The sequence below is a fragment of the Lissotriton vulgaris genome, chromosome 2_1 (assembly GCF_964263255.1).
Source record: "Lissotriton vulgaris chromosome 2_1, aLisVul1.2, whole genome shotgun sequence".
In the NCBI taxonomy this organism is placed as follows: Eukaryota; Metazoa; Chordata; class Amphibia; order Caudata; family Salamandridae; genus Lissotriton; species Lissotriton vulgaris.
In genome coordinates this window covers 1559099049-1559115816 of record NC_141687.1, presented here as the reverse complement: position 1 = coordinate 1559115816, position 16768 = coordinate 1559099049, and the positions used below count along the sequence as shown (strand labels likewise).

At 44.0% G+C, this 16768-nt stretch overlaps 1 protein-coding gene across 1 annotated transcript in view; it reads left to right on the top strand.

The window, feature by feature from the left end:
* DARS1 (aspartyl-tRNA synthetase 1) overlaps window positions 1-16768 on the top strand; it is a 519463-nt gene that overhangs the window by 210230 nt on the left and 292465 nt on the right. Inside the window, exon 3 of the mRNA XM_086957449.1 lies at window positions 11693-11722. Within this exon, the coding sequence (XP_086813575.1) occupies window positions 11693-11722 (30 nt within the window). The remainder of the gene's footprint in view (window positions 1-11692; window positions 11723-16768) is intronic.

Genomic DNA, 16768 nt, shown 5'->3' with positions numbered 1-16768 from the left:
CACTTTTACAGCTTGGTTACATCAGGTGGTCGATATCATCAAAGTCACCAAAGGTTACAACAGGGTCAAAAGGACTGACTTAAGGTAGCTGCAAAGAAGTTCTGTGAAATATGCAGACTGTATCAACAATAAGTCTGACTTACCTCCTCATTTCCAGACTTCGAAAGAAATAGTTCTTAAAATTGGTAATCTCTCAGGCCACTTCAACAAGCATGAGAAGTCAGAGCGTATGATCTGGGTTCAAGTTGCATCCTGATGAGACAGGACCTAGAGTTGTTATCGTCTTTATTCTCATCAGACCAAATGATATATGTTAACTATGGTAGAATAAATTGCCATCACCTGTACGGCCCAAATGAAAGGCAAAAGTATATTCAATAAAATATTGATCTGTCCCAAGCTCAATTCCTTTTTCAAGAATAACCTTCTGGATGAAGATAACTAATATTCAAAGAAAGCACAATTCAGAAAGTTCATTTTGGCCTCAAAAGGGGTTAGGATGCCAAAGGAAGAAACTAATCAGACCTCTATAACAAGCATTTGCAATTGAACAGGTCCGGCAATTGCAAGATCTAGAGCCATTGGCATTGACTCGCGCGGGGGTTAAAAAGTTCATTTAAAAAAAATAAGAAACTCTCTTACCTCGTGAAACATCCCTGGCTTGTGTGCACAAGTAATCACACGCTGTGTAAGGACACCCTGCCAACGCTCGCCGCACAAACACGCCCAGAAGACACATGTGCAACTGCACAGCCCCCGCCAGAGTTTCCACCTGGGCCTGTAGAAGTTACACACACACACTCGACAGGAACTCGCACTTGTATGAGGAATACCCCCTCTTCCCCCCCCCCAGAAGTTCTCTCAAGCGATAACAGGCTGTGTTAAATAAGTGTGAAAGAGGGAGGAAGGTGAACACTGACCTTTGAGCATTTCGATAACACGCATGTTTTTCTAGAGCACCCACTAACCCCATCTCACCTTGATAATGGATCTCCTGGCTCCGGCAGCCGCAGACGGCGCACGTTTTCCTCCAATTCTGATTCTCAATCTGCATGTTTGATCCTCTGCAGCCCCCCACCCCTGCACGTGCTTCATGTTTGATCCTCTGCAGCCCCCCACCCACACCCCTGCACGTGCTTCCCGTATCCGCTGTAAGCACATATTCTTTTTCACCCTGTCCATTTAAACAGCTTGCTCCTCCCTCACAATTGAGGCACACGAGTGCATCTGTGCACGCAGCAGAGAGGCCAAGGACTGGTTGTGCAGGTAGGGGGGCGGGAACGGGGCCGGGGAGACACGGAGAGCGAGGCAGCGGTAGGGGGGCGGGAACGGGGCCGGGGAGACACGGGGAGCGAGGCAGCGGTAGGGGGGCGGGAACGGGAGCCGAGGCAGCGGTAGTGGGGGCGGGAACAGGGCGACACGGAGAGCGAGGCAGCGGTAGGGGGGCGGGAACGGGGTCCGGAGACACGGAGAGCGGGAGAGGGGGTGGGAACGGGCAAAAAAAAAAAGCAAGCACTCACCTGGACTTCTTCCGGGTGCCTTCAATGCCGGACCAGATTCGGGGGCGTTCCCGAGAACAGGCTTTCGGCTGACGTAGCCAAAAGCCAAAAATTCTCGGGAACGCCCCCGAATCTGGTTCGAGATTGACGGACAGAGCCTTCTCCCAATGGCTAGCCTCCATTTATGGAGCTAGCCAATGGGAGGAGGGGGTGTAGACCCGACCCCACACACAAATCATAAGGTTTTTGGCGCATGCGCATCGCCAGTCAAAACCTAAAAATATATATCGCATGAAGTGAGACTCCTCAGTCGAAATGATCCGGTTTCCTCTCTGGGGCAGCTGCAGAGGTGGAGCGGGGACAGGACGGAAGAGGTAGAAGCTGGGGCAATGATATTTTTACCTTTAGGAGTGCTAACCAAGTTTTAACTGTTGGTGGATAGAGAGGGTCCAAGTGTTGGAGCTGCAAAAGAAGGAAAGGAAAAGAAGAATTATGAATGTGCCAGAAATCTCGAAAATGTCATCACTTTTGCTTGTAGATCGAGCTGCGAGAAGAGGGCAGAGCCTGGAAGGGCTCCACAGAAGAGGAGGAGATTGAGCTCTTTCGAACATGCAGATAAAATGTGTCCTGAAAGATTAGTCCAGCTATATCCAGGAAGAAAAGGCAGGAAAAGAGTGTGCAATCAACTGCGGCCAAAGCAGCTGCTGGATTGAGCAGAAGCAGGAGGAAGCGTCTGCCCCCCCCCCCCGCGTGCTGAGGGCCACTCTTCACAGGGACTGCATGAGTGGGAGCTTCATTCAAGAAGAGAAGCGAACTCCTGTGGACTAGCAAGAAACCCAAGATAGACGTATCGTTTCCAAGAGTTAGAGAATGTAATGGGACGATCCCAAGAGATTTGGGAGGGATCTAGCTACAGTTATTCGAAAAAGGGGATTTAAAAGCTGTAGAGAAGCATCGAAGATCTATGTGACCTCAGGTGCGACTGATCTGAGTACGGTTTACACCGGGCGCGCTGCTGCTTCGATGGGACCTGCGCTGGTGCTCTGCTGACTTATCCCGCTCGGATTCTGCATCTACTCGAACTGCCTCTTACGAGCCTTCTGGCGACTTTTGCTCGGTTGTCATTGTGCATCCAGAGTGGCTTTTAGGATGTGATTCTGCCTCATTAGTGATGTGTTCTGGTCGTACGGTTCGGCTCCCGGTTCTGTGCACGCAGCAGAGAGGCCAAGGACTGGTTGTGCAGGTAGGGGGGCGGGAACGGGGCCGGGGAGACACGGAGAGCGAGGCAGCAGTAGGGGGGCGGGAACTGGGAGCCGAGGCAGCGGTAGGGGGGCGGGAATGGGGCCGGGGAGACACGGAGAGCGAGGCAGTGGTAGGGGGCGGGAACGGGAGCCGAGGCAGCGGTAGGGGGGCGGGAACGGGGCCGGGGAGACACGGAGAGCGAGGCAGCGGTAGGGGGGCGGGAACGGGGTGTAATGGGACGATCCCAAGAGATTTGGGAGGGATTTAGCTACAGTTATTCGAAAAAGGGGATTTAAAAGCTGTAGAGAAGCATCTAAGATCTATGTGACCTCAGGTGCGACTGATCTGAGTACGGTTTACACCGGGCGCGCTGCTGCTTCGATGGGACCTACGCTGGTGCTCTGCTGACTTATCCCGCTCGGATTCTGCATCTACTCGAACTGCCTCATACGAGCCTTCTGGCGACTTTTGCTCTGTTGTCATTGTGCATCCAGAGTGGCTTTTAGGATGTGATTCTGCCTCAGACTTCAACACTTCGTCAGCAACTGAGTCCGTGCACAATGAGTGCGGAAACATTACAGTTCACGAGAGCCTTTTCACTGTGGACCATAATCACAACCAGGAGACAGGAGCAGGAAGGTGGGTGCCCTCAATCCCGGACCAGATTCGGGGGCGTTGACGAGAAGAGGCTTTCGGCTGACGTAGCCAAAAGCCCAAAATTCTCGGGAACGCCCCCGAATCTGGTCCGAGATTGACGGACACAGCCTTCTCCCAATGGCTAGCCTCCATTTATGGAGCTAGCCAATGAGAGAGTGGGGACGGTCCAGTCCTCACACACACACATCATTAAGTTTTTTCTAGCCATGCGTACTTCGTACGCATTGGCAAGTCAAAACCTAAAAAGGGCAGCAGGGATGATCCTACCTGCTATAGGCCGATATCCCTATTGGATGGCCTAATGAAAGTGGCAGGAAGAATTATCTTAAAGAGAATACAACTCTGGGAGGAAGACCATAATGTCGTTTCCCATCTACAGTATGGGTTTAGAAAAGGAATAGGGACAATTAAACAGTGTCTAAACCTGTCCCTCCTTATTTCCAAGTATACTCCTGTCAAGAGCGGAGCCCTTTTTATAACTTTTACCGATCTAAGCTCCGCGTTTGACTGCGTCGATCATCCACTGTTGTGGGTAACACTGGGCGAACTGGGCATTGATAACCGCATTATCACTTTTATCAAAGAGCTCTATAAAGATGCTGGGGCAAGAGTGAGGTTTGGTAAACAGGGGGAATGTACTGAGAAATTCCCGATTACTAGAGGGGTGAGACAAGGCTGTATTCTGGCCCTGCGGCTTTTTACATATTACATAAATTCAATTGGACAGCACCTTTCGACCCTACCAAATGACTACCCAACCGTCAAAGGCTCACCAGTTCCAATTTTATTATATGCCGATGACGCAGCCATAATGTCCCAGACCCAAGTTGGATTACAAAGGGCGGTAACCAATTTTGCATGTTACATGAGGGACAGAGGCCTCAGAGTTAACATCTTGAAAACTTTTACTATGCCATGTACCCGAAAGCTCAATAGAGTCCCCTGCACCATATTTCTAGACAAACAAAAAATTGCAATTACAGATAAATTTTGTTATCTAGGAGTTCTGTTTGACAGACGGTGCCGCTGGCAGGCAGCGATAGCTGCTAGAAAGTTGGCATATAGCCGCACAATAGGCGCCTTGCGCGCTTTTTCGGATAGAATTGGCGGCAAGCCAATTAAGGAGCTGGTCCAGATCTATCGGGCTAAATGCGTTTCAACAGCCACCTATGGCGCAGGTTTATGGGGTATTTAGAAAGACCACTCTCTACAGGGCTGTGAAAACCAATTTATCTGTTACCTACTGGGAGTGGCCAAAAGTACCTCCACGTACATGTCACATATTGAGGTAGGAGTTAACTATCTCAATGACATCATTAAGATGTCCCCCATCTTGCTCTGGCATAAAGTCTGGGTTACACATGAAGCTAGGTTCAATAGAGATCTCATCGAAGACTGTTTGGCCTTAGATGGGGTAGCCAACGTTAGATGGTTATCGTATGTGAGATCTATGTTTACTGATCTGGGTCATCCAGAGTACTTTGATAATCCTAGAACCCTAGATGGCATCTCAAGATCAGCCTTAAAAAAAATGATAACTGTAGTATTCCATTCTGTGCTTCACTCTCCCTTTAACCATGTACTTCCCTTCCTATGTTCCATTCAGAATTGTTTTGATTCTTACTGCCTGGGGATTCTTAGGGATCCTTGGGAATGTAATGTTCTATTAAGATCAGTTACTACTCTGCATCTGTTCGTGGTGGTTGTGTAAGCTGTCTCCTTGGATTAAACTGATTCAACCATCAAGAAGCCTCTTTCTGTTTACTACATATTCTGGCGACGATCGGGATATCAAGCCTGAAGCTCAACTGGACCCGTGTTATTCTTCATTTTTTTTTTTTTTTTTTCTTCAAAAAAAAAAAAGAAAATCCAGTTTGGAGACAGCGTTCACCGTTCACAGTGTGGATCCTTTTAAGGTACTTTTCTAAAAATTTCTATGTGTTAAATTATAACACCAGCGGCAGTGTTCCTTACTTAACGTGCCCTGATTGCACCTGCGGCTGTTTCTCCGTGTTTTATGCATCTAAATTTGAGAATTCGAGCGTTCCGCGCTCACATTCTGGAGAATTTCATTTCACATTTACTTTGGTCTGTCTCCGTGTGAAATTCCCCTTTCTGCCAGTGTTTTTGTGGAATTATTGGTGTTTTATACGATCCTTTTGCTGAGGTGCATCTTTCAAAAGCACAGAGACTCACCTGCATCTCCGCGTGCGTTCCACTCGCTGCCGGAATCCTCTCACCATTCTCCCGGAACAGACGCGTCATCCTCACACGCTGCCTCCGTGTGTACATGCGTCGTTAGACAGCGTCCTTCTACGTACAGCGCTGCGTTCCAGCGGCCATTTTGAGTTGTCACGGCAACAGACTCCGATCCGAGTCCCGTTTAATTCTTTGTAACGTTACAAATATTTATGTAGTTTAACTCCACCACATCGATATTCACCACAGTTATTTGTGTACCTTTTATTATTGTGTTTTATAATCTATTTCCTGGTTGTGGTTTCACTTACGAGGGAATCGTTTTGAACACCTTTATTCACAGAGAAGGTACCTCAAACTTTGATGTTATTGTTATATACTGTATTTTTGACAATTTATCCAGCCAAATAACTGTGACTTTTATTTCTATTTTCCTTTCTTTTACCTGTTTTTAATACTTGTACAAAAAAAAAATGTCAAATAACATAATTTCACCTGCACATTTCCTACCTTCGGCTGGTGATCCCAAAGTAGAATGGGATCTTTGGTATCCAACTTTTTTAGCTTACGTTGATGTGGTAGAAGAAGACGGCTGTTCTCCTAAAAGGAAACTCGCCTTACTTAAAAACTGTCTAGGTGGCGCTGGTCTTAAAGAACTAGAAAGTCTTCCACCTATTGACAATTCTGGTGCTGGTGATGTAAATGTTTTTGAGGTTGTTGTCAAGCAATTAAGCATCAGATTTGGTAGGAAAATCAATACTGTGATGGAACGTTTTAAATTTTACTCTAGAATTCAAAAAGAAGATGAATCCATAGAAACATATGTAGCTGCTCTACGCACTTTAGCTAGTTCTTGTTCCTTTGAAACCATTGATTTTGACCAAGTTTTAAGGGACCAAATCATGATGCGTACCAAAAGTAAAAAGATACAGGAACGTTTGTGGATGGGCACTGAGACCTCTCTTAACGCTGTCCTAAACATTGCAAAAGGTATTGAGCAATCGGAATTGTTTGTTAACGAAATAAGAGGCCATGATGTCAAAACTAAAGTAACTATCCCGGAGGTTTCATTAGTCAGGAATCCCCCAAATTACAGAAAACCTACTTCCAATATCACTAGAAGGGACAACTTTAGCAGAGACAACAGAACTTTCCAAAGAAGGTCTCCTATAATTTGTTATAGATGTGGTGCTAATGACCATGTGGGAAATTACAAGGGGTGTCCTGCTTGGAACAAAATTTGTGTTAAATGCAAAAAGTCAGGTCATTTCACTAAAATGTGCAAATCTACGCAGAAAGTCAATTTTTTATCACATGATGAGTATGATGACTGTGAACAACCTTCTGAAATTAACACGATGTTGTGTGTTGGTGATACTGAGTGCAAAGGTTTTCCTAGTGACATCATTCTTATTAATGGTGTAGAAATCTCCATGCTCATTGACTCTTGTGCTTGGTACACCATAATAGGCAAAGATGTTTTCGACAAGTTTTGGTCCCCAAAAGAACTGTTACCACCCGACATACATCCCGGAGGGTATACTGGGAAGAAGATAGGCCTTGAAGGTTTTATGTGGGCAGAGATCAGCTTTAAAGATAGAACTATCAAGGGGAAGGTTTACGTCTCCTCGAAAGGAGCATCTATCTTATGCTGGCCCCATCAGTTTGACTTAGGGATCAAACTTGATCCCAATGCCTCCCCTCCTGTATATGTGGTTTCTCCGGAAAATGACTTTATTTCCCAATTAAAAAGGGATTTTCCGTGTATTTTTAATGATAATTTGGGTGTTTTCGCTAATTTCAAACACCGCATTATCCTTAAAGAATCAGCTGTTCCTGTCCGACATAGGGTCAGAAATGTACCCTTGGCCTACCGTGATAAATTAAAGTTAATTTTATCTGACTTAGTTTCAAAAAAAATCATCGAACCAGTCGAGTCATCCCCATGGGTTTCGCCCGTTGTTTTATCCCTTAAAAGCAACGGTGAGCTTCGTCTGTGTGTAGATCTCCGCAGCTTAAACAAGGAAATCTGGATCGACAGACATCCTTTACCCAACATACATGAGCTCATTTCCACTCTCTCTGGCGCCTGTGTTTTTTCCACGCTTGATCTAACCAGCGCCTACCATCAGGTAATTTTACATGAAGACTCCAAATTCTTAACCACTTTCATTACACCTGAAGGTTTGTTTCAGTACCGTCGTATGCCCTTTGGTCTAGCTAGTGCAGCGTCCGTATTCCAACGCCTCATGAAGACACTTCTGGAAGGATGTGAGGGTGCAATCGCCTTCCAGGACGACATCTTGGTACATGGAAAAGATTTTGAGGAGCACGATAAAAATTTGGCTAAAGTTTTAAAAAGTGTACAGGATTTTGGTCTCACTCTTAAATTATCAAAATGCAAATTCAGACAAAGTCAGGTTGAATACCTAGGCCACGAGATTTCAGCGCTAGGAATCAAACCCAAACTCAATCACATCAAGAGTATATCCGAAGCCCCTGCTCCTTTGAACAAAGATCAACTTGTTTCCTTTCTTGGTCTCACAGAATTTTATAGTAAATTTGTCAAAGATTATGCTTCCAAGGTTCACCCTCTCAGGGTGTTATTGAAGAAGGATGTGAAGTTTTTGTGGAATAACGATCAGCAACATGCTTTTGAATTACTTAAACAAGAAATCATTAGTGCTCCTTTCCTAAGACCTTTTGATTTAGAAAAAGAATGCATAGTGTGTGTGGATGCGAGCAATGTTGGCTTAGGTTCTGTCTTGATGCAAAAAGACAAGGGTGAAGAGTACGTTGTGTCATATGCTTCAAGAACCTTGCGGGGCGCTGAGTTCAATTACTCCACAATTGAAAAAGAGCTACTAGCTTGCACCTGGGCCTCTGAACATTTTAGGCAATTTCTTTGGGGAACCAGGTTCTGTTTAAGAACCGACCATAAACCCCTAATCAATATGCTGGCAGCTGGTGGTGGCAGGACCTTAACAGCGCGCCTAGCACGTCTTGCAGCCAAATTGCAAGAATTTCAATGTACTGTGGAATATGTCCCTGGACGGTTAAACGTGCACGCCGACTGCATGTCCAGGTTGCCTTTAGTAAATTCTATTTTTTCTGTTAGTTGGAACAATGAGTCTGATGTTGTTTCTAACATCGATGATGTCAACGATTGTGGTCCAACTGGTGTTTCTCCTAGCATCTCTGAAATTGAGTGGAGGGAAGCCATGGCGAATGATTCTGACCTTGCTTCCTTAACCAGGCACTTACAATATGGTTGGCCTCATGAGCGATACTTATCTGGGGACATTCTTTCCTTTTTTAAGGTAAATGACGAACTCATGTTTGACCAAGGTTTCGTGTTTCGTAGCGACAAAATCATTCCCCCCACTTCTTTGAGAGAAAGAATTATTTCCATGGCCCATGAAGGCCATATGGGCATGTCTGGCACTAAAAGGCGCATACGCGAGTTCTACTGGTGGCCTGGTGTAGACAGAATGGTTGACAAATGGGTTCGCTCATGCTCCCCTTGCGACAAAAGTGACAAAACCGTTAAACCCTTGTCTGTCGCCACTACTCCCATTGAATTTGTCTCTTGCCCCTGGAAGAAATTGGGCATTGACATAATTGGACCTCTTAACTTGTCTTCCCAGCAAAATGTGTTTGGTCTGGTCCTTATCGATTATTTTTCTAAGTGGCCAGAACTAAAAATTGTCGACAAAGTTGGCTCCACTCAAATTATTCAATTTCTTGATGAGGTTTTCTGCAGGGAAGGAATTCCCGCGGAGATAGTGTCGGATAATGGTCCGCAATTCATAAGCAAGGAATTTTCATCTTTTATCCAGAGATGCGGGATTGTGCACAAAAGGGTGTCGAACTATAATCCACAAGCCAATGGTCAGACGGAACGCTTTAACCGTGTCATCAAAGAGTCCATTCAGCTGGCTGTTAAAAGCAATCTTGACTGGAAAAAAACTCTGCGTTCCACCTTACTGTCTTACCGGACCTCTCCCAATTCTGTTACAGGGTTTTCACCCTTTGAATTGCTTAGAGGCAGAAAGCCTGGTTCCAAACTTTTGCCTTGGTGGATGAAAGTTAAGATACCGGTTGATCCTTCTGTAGATCCTGCTTGTGTTAAGAACAGAGTTTTGAAGTATCAGGAAAGAATGAAAGCCAATTTTCTGTCTACTAAAAACTCTGGTCAGAAAGTCAGGGTGGGTGATTTCGTCCGCGTGAAATTAGGTAGAGCTTTTGACAATAAGTGGAATAAGTGGTCGGACCCTTGCAAGGTTATTGAAGTATTTTCTAAGGCTGTGAGAGTTGTGGATGGGAAAATTTGGAATTTTAGAAGGATTTCTTTGTGTAGAGGTCCAAATTCTTCCAATGCAGAACCCTACTCTGCACCATCCTCCAATGATTGTTCCACTGCTAAGCCTCTGTGTGATCAAAATGACACATCTTTTTCTCCTTTGTTTAACTCTTTTGACTCTGAGAACCAGTCTGTTGATCGTGTTGTTCCTGTGTCTGGTAATTGCAGTTCATCTATGCCTGACAATGGCAACTTGACCACTGAACCAACTTCTAGCCATGTCAATGACTCTGTTAATGAAAATGTTCCCATACCTTGTCATGTGATCTCTAACGATGATACTTCTTCTCTTAGGAAAAGCATTCGTGTAAAACATACTCCTGTAAAGTTACATGATTACTACCTCTAAGTTTTTTTTTTTTTTTTTTTTGTTTTTTTTTTGTTTTTTAAGGGGGAAGGTGTGTAGTATTCCATTCTGTGCTTCACTCTCCCTTTAACCATGTACTTCCCTTCCTATGTTCCATTCAGAATTGTTTTGATTCTTACTGCCTGGGGATTCTTAGGGATCCTTGGGAATGTAATGTTCTATTAAGATCAGTTACTACTCTGCATCTGTTCGTGGTGGTTGTGTAAGCTGTCTCCTTGGATTAAACTGATTCAACCATCAAGAAGCCTCTTTCTGTTTACTACAATAACCACCCATCTAGAAACTGCTAGATGGACCCATGAAAAATCAAGGCACACAGTTTTAAACTATCAGGAAATTATACCTAATGAGGGTCTGCAAACCTACCTGGTTGTGGTACATAGTCCCTATCTTCGAATGCTGTTGTCCCGTTTGCGCCTGGGGATTTTCTTTCGCATGGTGACCCTACCTAACACCAATGACTGGTCCTCTAGCAAATTAATTTGCCCTTTTGATAACATCTCAGTGCAATCTAACATACATATTATGTTTTTTTGCCAACTATACGCAAACCCCAGACAACAATTCCTGAAGTCTTTTTTAAAACGATGGGGGCTACGAAAATGTAGACCAGCTTACCTAAAAATGTTACAGCTAGAAGGTGACCATGTCATTTATGCCGTTTCATGTTTCTTAAAAGCGGTAATAATATATAGAAAATCTCTGTGTTAAAACTTTTTCATCTCTCGGCTTATCGATGTCTACTAATATTGAATTGCCTGTGAAATATGGTGTTTTTATTCTGTTTACCTAATGGACTTTTTCTAAATGTTAAAGTAAGCGTCTATTTTGTATCAACTATGCACATGATATTTTTAATCGCTGTATATATAAATGTTTTTGTAGTGCTTTTATGATTTTATCTGAAAAATCGAATAAAGCTTACTTACTTACTTACTTACTAGTACCATGTCCATCAATTAGAAATGGAGCCTTAGTCTTGCCCAAGCTAGGTAAGCTTGAGTTATGGTGCAGTAATACACGTAACACTCATTTGAAGTGCCTAACACCAAGTTAATGTTTTCGCCCACTGTTAGGGTTCACTGCTAAATCTGGGGTAACTGCCTTTAAATCTGTTTTAAATGGGTGTTTTTCATTTGTATTTCAGAGACTTTTAGCTAATTACTGATGTACTAATTATGGTGTCATCATCGGCTTTAAAGCTATTCGAATCTCCATGGTCTGTACATTAAGTTGATATAAATTGAGTTATAAATTGAGATTAAGTGTAAAATAAATGTTTGTTATCTTTGCCAGAAGACTCAAGATTAAGAGCGACTTTAACGTGCTTTTCAAATTTTTATTTCTTTTTATTTTGTGTTTCAGGCAACAGATCAACAAGGAGGAGACGAGGAGGCAAGTTATTTTGTGACTTTTCTAAGGACTAAAATGAATATTCTCTACTTTTGTTTTGGGGGCTTGGGTATTTGTTTCAATGGGAAATATTTATTGAATGAAGAAGCATGGCTTTTCGGCGAACAAGATAATATATTTTTTTTAAATCATTTCAATTCTTAGATATTATTCTGCAAGACACATCTTTTATCATTAATGATTGAAGTGTGGTAGTGGTTACAGACCTAACTGGAACCTTAAGTGGTTGAATAATAATTTTATCAGATTTAAGGTCAATTCCTTTTTTGTATGTTTCGACATATATTCTGAAATATGTTTGGTAGCCGATATTAAAAGCCACATAGTGTACAGTGTCCATATTTCCATTCAGGTCAACTTCCTTTGGTTGGTGTCTGTACATTTGTTGCTTTGTTCCTGATGAATGAACTTGAACATCGGTCCTAGGCTAAGGTCAGCAGCCAGGGTGACGCATACAGTTATCGCTACTCATGGAATGACCGAAAGACCAAAAGGTTAGCCAATGAACACTACATAAAAATCTAGAAGCCATAAATATTTTCAGTTCTAGGTCTTTTGTTTTTTGGTAAATTCTTTTGAAGCATATTGTTAAAGTTTTTCCCTGAGGTTTTTCAATTGTTTCCCCTATTGCAGCTATGCATTGATAAGTTTTCCAAGGGTATCCCAATTTTCTTTGCACTCCTCCCACAGGAAGGCATCTTCCAAGCTTTGTGTGGGGCTGTACCTCACCTCGGCTGGGGCTTCTTTCATCAAGACACTTAGTCGCTTAGTCTAGTGGTTATTTTGGGTGCTTCAGATGAAGCTAACTGAGAGTGACTCTTGAAACAGCAAGGCCTTACCTAGATCTTGAAAAACAAAGTTGCTGCTATGTTGATAGTGGTGTGCAAGAGTCTAGACGTTGCCTCCAAACCACCGCTGGCTCCCTTGGGGGAATAGTGGGCAGTGACTGTAGGACATGCCACCTGCAATGCCTCTCCTTACCGGCAATGTTTAAAATGTTGTGTATAATACATGGGATTCTGTAATTCCTGTATAAACTCTCTGGCTCTGATTTAATCCTCGACTTGTGTCGCACCCAGTTGCTGATTATAAAGAAAGAACATCAGAACTCAACTGAAATAAGTTATTATAGTCAGTTCTGAGTCGCAGTGCCTGCTTCCAGAGTCACCAGTCCAGGTGGAAGGCAGGTCAGGTCACAGAGCATCTTAAAGGAAATGTTGCTTTTCTTTCTTCTGCTCTGTTTTTATAGCATACTGTGACTAGCAGAAAGAACATGTTGATTTTTGCCATTTATTAGATAATTATAGAACAGTTAGAATCTTTCCACACATTCCGAACTACTGCAGCTTTTTTTTCTTCTTTCTTTAAACTAACATGTAGTGAACTATTCCTAATATCCTTTTTCCACAAACATCTAACACGTTGTTTTTGATGTGTTTAATTTTGCACTAGAGGTTCGATGATTATTCTTTATATTTACAAACATGCTACTCATGAAGGTGTTAAGTGGTTTGTGGGAAGGAGGATGGTGTGGCTACATATTATAATGGATAATATACTCCCTGCCGTACATCGGAATATTATGTCCTCGTTCCTCTATATGGTTATGGAACTCCTTGGTGACTTGCAAGATCCTTATAATGTATGGCAGGGGGTACTTAATCCTTATATAACGCACAGGATCTTAAATTCCAGCCTTTGCTGGCCTGCCAGCCAGTGAAGCTTTTGCGGCACCAGGGTTTCCATCCCAGAATTATATTGGTGTTTCTATTTTGCACCAACAGTACATCTTTGAGTCTAATGTTAGGGAAAGTGCTGCAAATTTTATGATACAATGTGAGGCATTTAAACCTTGTAAATTACATCATAACGTGTACATCTCGTATGCACCAACCAGTACTTACTTCCCCTTACATGAGAAACAACTAACTGTGTAAACTTATTTGCTATGTTAAATATGTTTTGTTCCTGTAGGGCATGCTCTTTAGAATCTTTTTATTTCCAGTGTCCTAATATATATTTTGTAGCAAACATGAGTAGGAGAACATGGGGATAAGCGGGAGGAAGCCGAAGCTCGCAGACCCCCTTCTGGACAGCCCATCACTACCTCTCGTCAAAGTGTTGAGCTAATCAATTTCAGGCCACGGTCAGTTCAGCAACTCCGTCAGGAGATAACTTTCCAATTTGCCTTTTCCTGTATATCTGCAGTTGATTTACACCCTTTAACACACCATTGCTCGTATTCCTATAACAAGCAAACTCCCCCCAAACACTCCAGCTAACTTTATTCAGCCAAAATCTGCATAATGTCTTGTATACCATTCCTTTAGTCTATAAATTACAATTCCTGACCTCCTTTTGGAAACATGTGAACGGTCTGTTGAGACCCCTCACAGTCTCGTGATTTTTGGCCTACGTGTTCTCTGTCTTGACAGTTCAGTGGCATCCAGAGCATTGTTCACCGTGGTCACTAGGGTGACATTTACCCTCTCCAGAAATCGTCTTGGGCATCAGAATCTCACTTTAACCTTTTCTGATTTCTCAGGAATAAAAAATGCCTGGGCAGAGCAGCTCCAGGGGATGTTGGGCTCTTGCATGTGGTAAACTCTTCGTTCTGGTTTCTCTATTTAACAAACACTTCTCAGAGGTTCTGAGATCTGGCAGAGCGTGTAGCTAGAGGTATAGCAATAGTTCTTGCTTTGAACTGCAGGCCTACATTTAGAATGAACCTGCCTTATAGCTTTAGGGTTTGATCAGGCAGTATATTGTGCTTTAGAGGGCAATCAAAGCCGAGCTCTTTGTCGGGCCGGTTTGCGGCTGATTTTGTTACAGGGCCGATTTTGCAGCTAACGGCCCTGTAACAACAAGCATTTACAATGCAATGGTTTTGCCTTTGTTAAAGTTAGAGCTATTGGCATTGCTCTTGACATTATTTTTATTTATGTTTTTTTAACATAAATAAATGGCATTGTCACTGACAATGCCACTAGCTTTATCTCTCGCAAATGACACACACAAACACACACAGAGCCCCCCCCCACACACACACACCCACACAGAGCCCCCCACACACAGCCACACAGAGCCCCCCACAGTTATAGTTAGTGGTGCATATTTTTGTGCCCTTGTGGCGTTAGGTGTGTTTTGTACTTGGTCCAAAATACAATTTTAAAACGTACTATACAAGTTTGACAGAAATTGCTAGATTTGTTTTTTAAAGGAATTCGCCCCACCATTATTTTAACACCCATGAAAATCAATTTACCTGGAAAGTCTGAGGAGAATAAAAGAACCTTGAATTCTTATGCTTGAGAAAGCTCGCTTGTCCCTAACTTCTCTGACCATGTATTCTTAAAAAAACTGTCTACTGCGTGAAATGTTACTGAAAAGCACATGCACGGGCAGCCGTTTTAGGCTCCCAGCCTAAACTGCAAAGGTGGAAATGCAGGCCATGCAAGGGCAGCCAGTTTATGCTCCCTGCACACACTGCAAAGATGGAAGTGCATGCCATGTAAACATGTATGGGAAGCCATTTTAGGCTCCCAGCCCACAATGCAATGGTGGAAGTGCATGCCATGTAAACATGCATGGGCAGCCATTTTAGGCTTCCAGCCCCCAATGCAATGGTGGAAGTGCATGCCATGTAAACATGCATGGGCAGCCATTTTATGCTTGCAGCCCCCAATGCAATGGTGGAAGTGCAGGACATGTAAACATGCATGGGCAGCCATTTTATGCTTGCAGCCCACAATGCAAAGATAGAAGTGCCAACAGGCACAGGCAGCCATTTTAGGCTCCCAGCCCACAATGCTAAGGCGGTGGTGTGGAACAGAGCAGTACTTTCCAAGTCCTCTGAAATCGAGCCAGTGTGAACTTATCTGAGGAGTGACTTATACATTCAAAGAGATCTCGGAAGGGTGAGCTTCCGCCAACACTGCCTTTATATTCTTAAGTTATCCCATCAGTGTGCCTTTCCTATAGAAGTGCGTACTGTCTCCTATAGTTTTCCAGCAGCAAGGCCTTCCCTCAACAGTGCGTTCGGAATCCTCTGAGATCCCAGCAGCCTGATCTTCACCCAGCTATGCTTCTGAGTCCTATGGGATTCCCTGTTGTGAAATCATCCCCATGCAGTGCCTGCAGAGTGCCTTGGGACGTTAGAACTCCCAGCTGCTATTGTCAGGTCCTGCTCAATGTGCCAGGACCGCATTGAGTGACTTTACAGCGGATTGCTTTCTCCGGCAGACAGGACTACGGGATTGCCTTCTGGGTCCGATGGGATCTCAGCAGTGCCACCGTCCGCACGCAGTGCCTGCTTAGTGCTGCAGGACCACAGCACTGTGATGTTCTTGTGGCATCTGTGGGATTATAGGCGGTATCAGCGGCCCCCGGCAGTGCCTTCCTGATGTGTTAGGACTCTAGCCCTGTGGGCCTTTACATTGGTTTGCGAGCACGTCCTCTGTAGGGGCATCCTAGTGTTCCCATGAGGCACAGGGTCAAAACTGATTTGCATATAGCGGGTTTGAACTGGGGTGGCGAGGTGAGCTAAAGAACGATGATGGATTCAACCCAGATCTGTGATTGGGGGTGAATGTCTGAAAAGTTTCAGCGCTCCGTCCATCATCTCCATGTGTTTACTTTGTTAGCCCTAAGTTGGCAGGGTATGCCCAGACGTGGGTCCCTTGGTCACTTTGCAACTGAATTCAAGCTAGCCTGGCTGAGGAGGGGTATTACCCGGAAACCAGTCCTCGGAAGCTTGTTTCCAGTCAAGGGAAGGCCTGGCTTGGCAGTTTGGGCTGGACTGTTCCCATGAGGCACAGGGTCAGACTGATTTGCATATAGCAGGGTCTGAACTCGGGTGGCGAAGTGAGCTAAAGAATGACGATGGATTCAATCCAGATCTGTGATTGGGGGTGAGTGTCTGAAAAGTTTCAGCGCTCCGTCCATCATCTCCTTGTGGGGGCTTCCTAGTGCTTCAGACCTCACCAGCTTGAGCTTGATTTAGAAGGACTTCTCAGCGCTTTAGTGTCA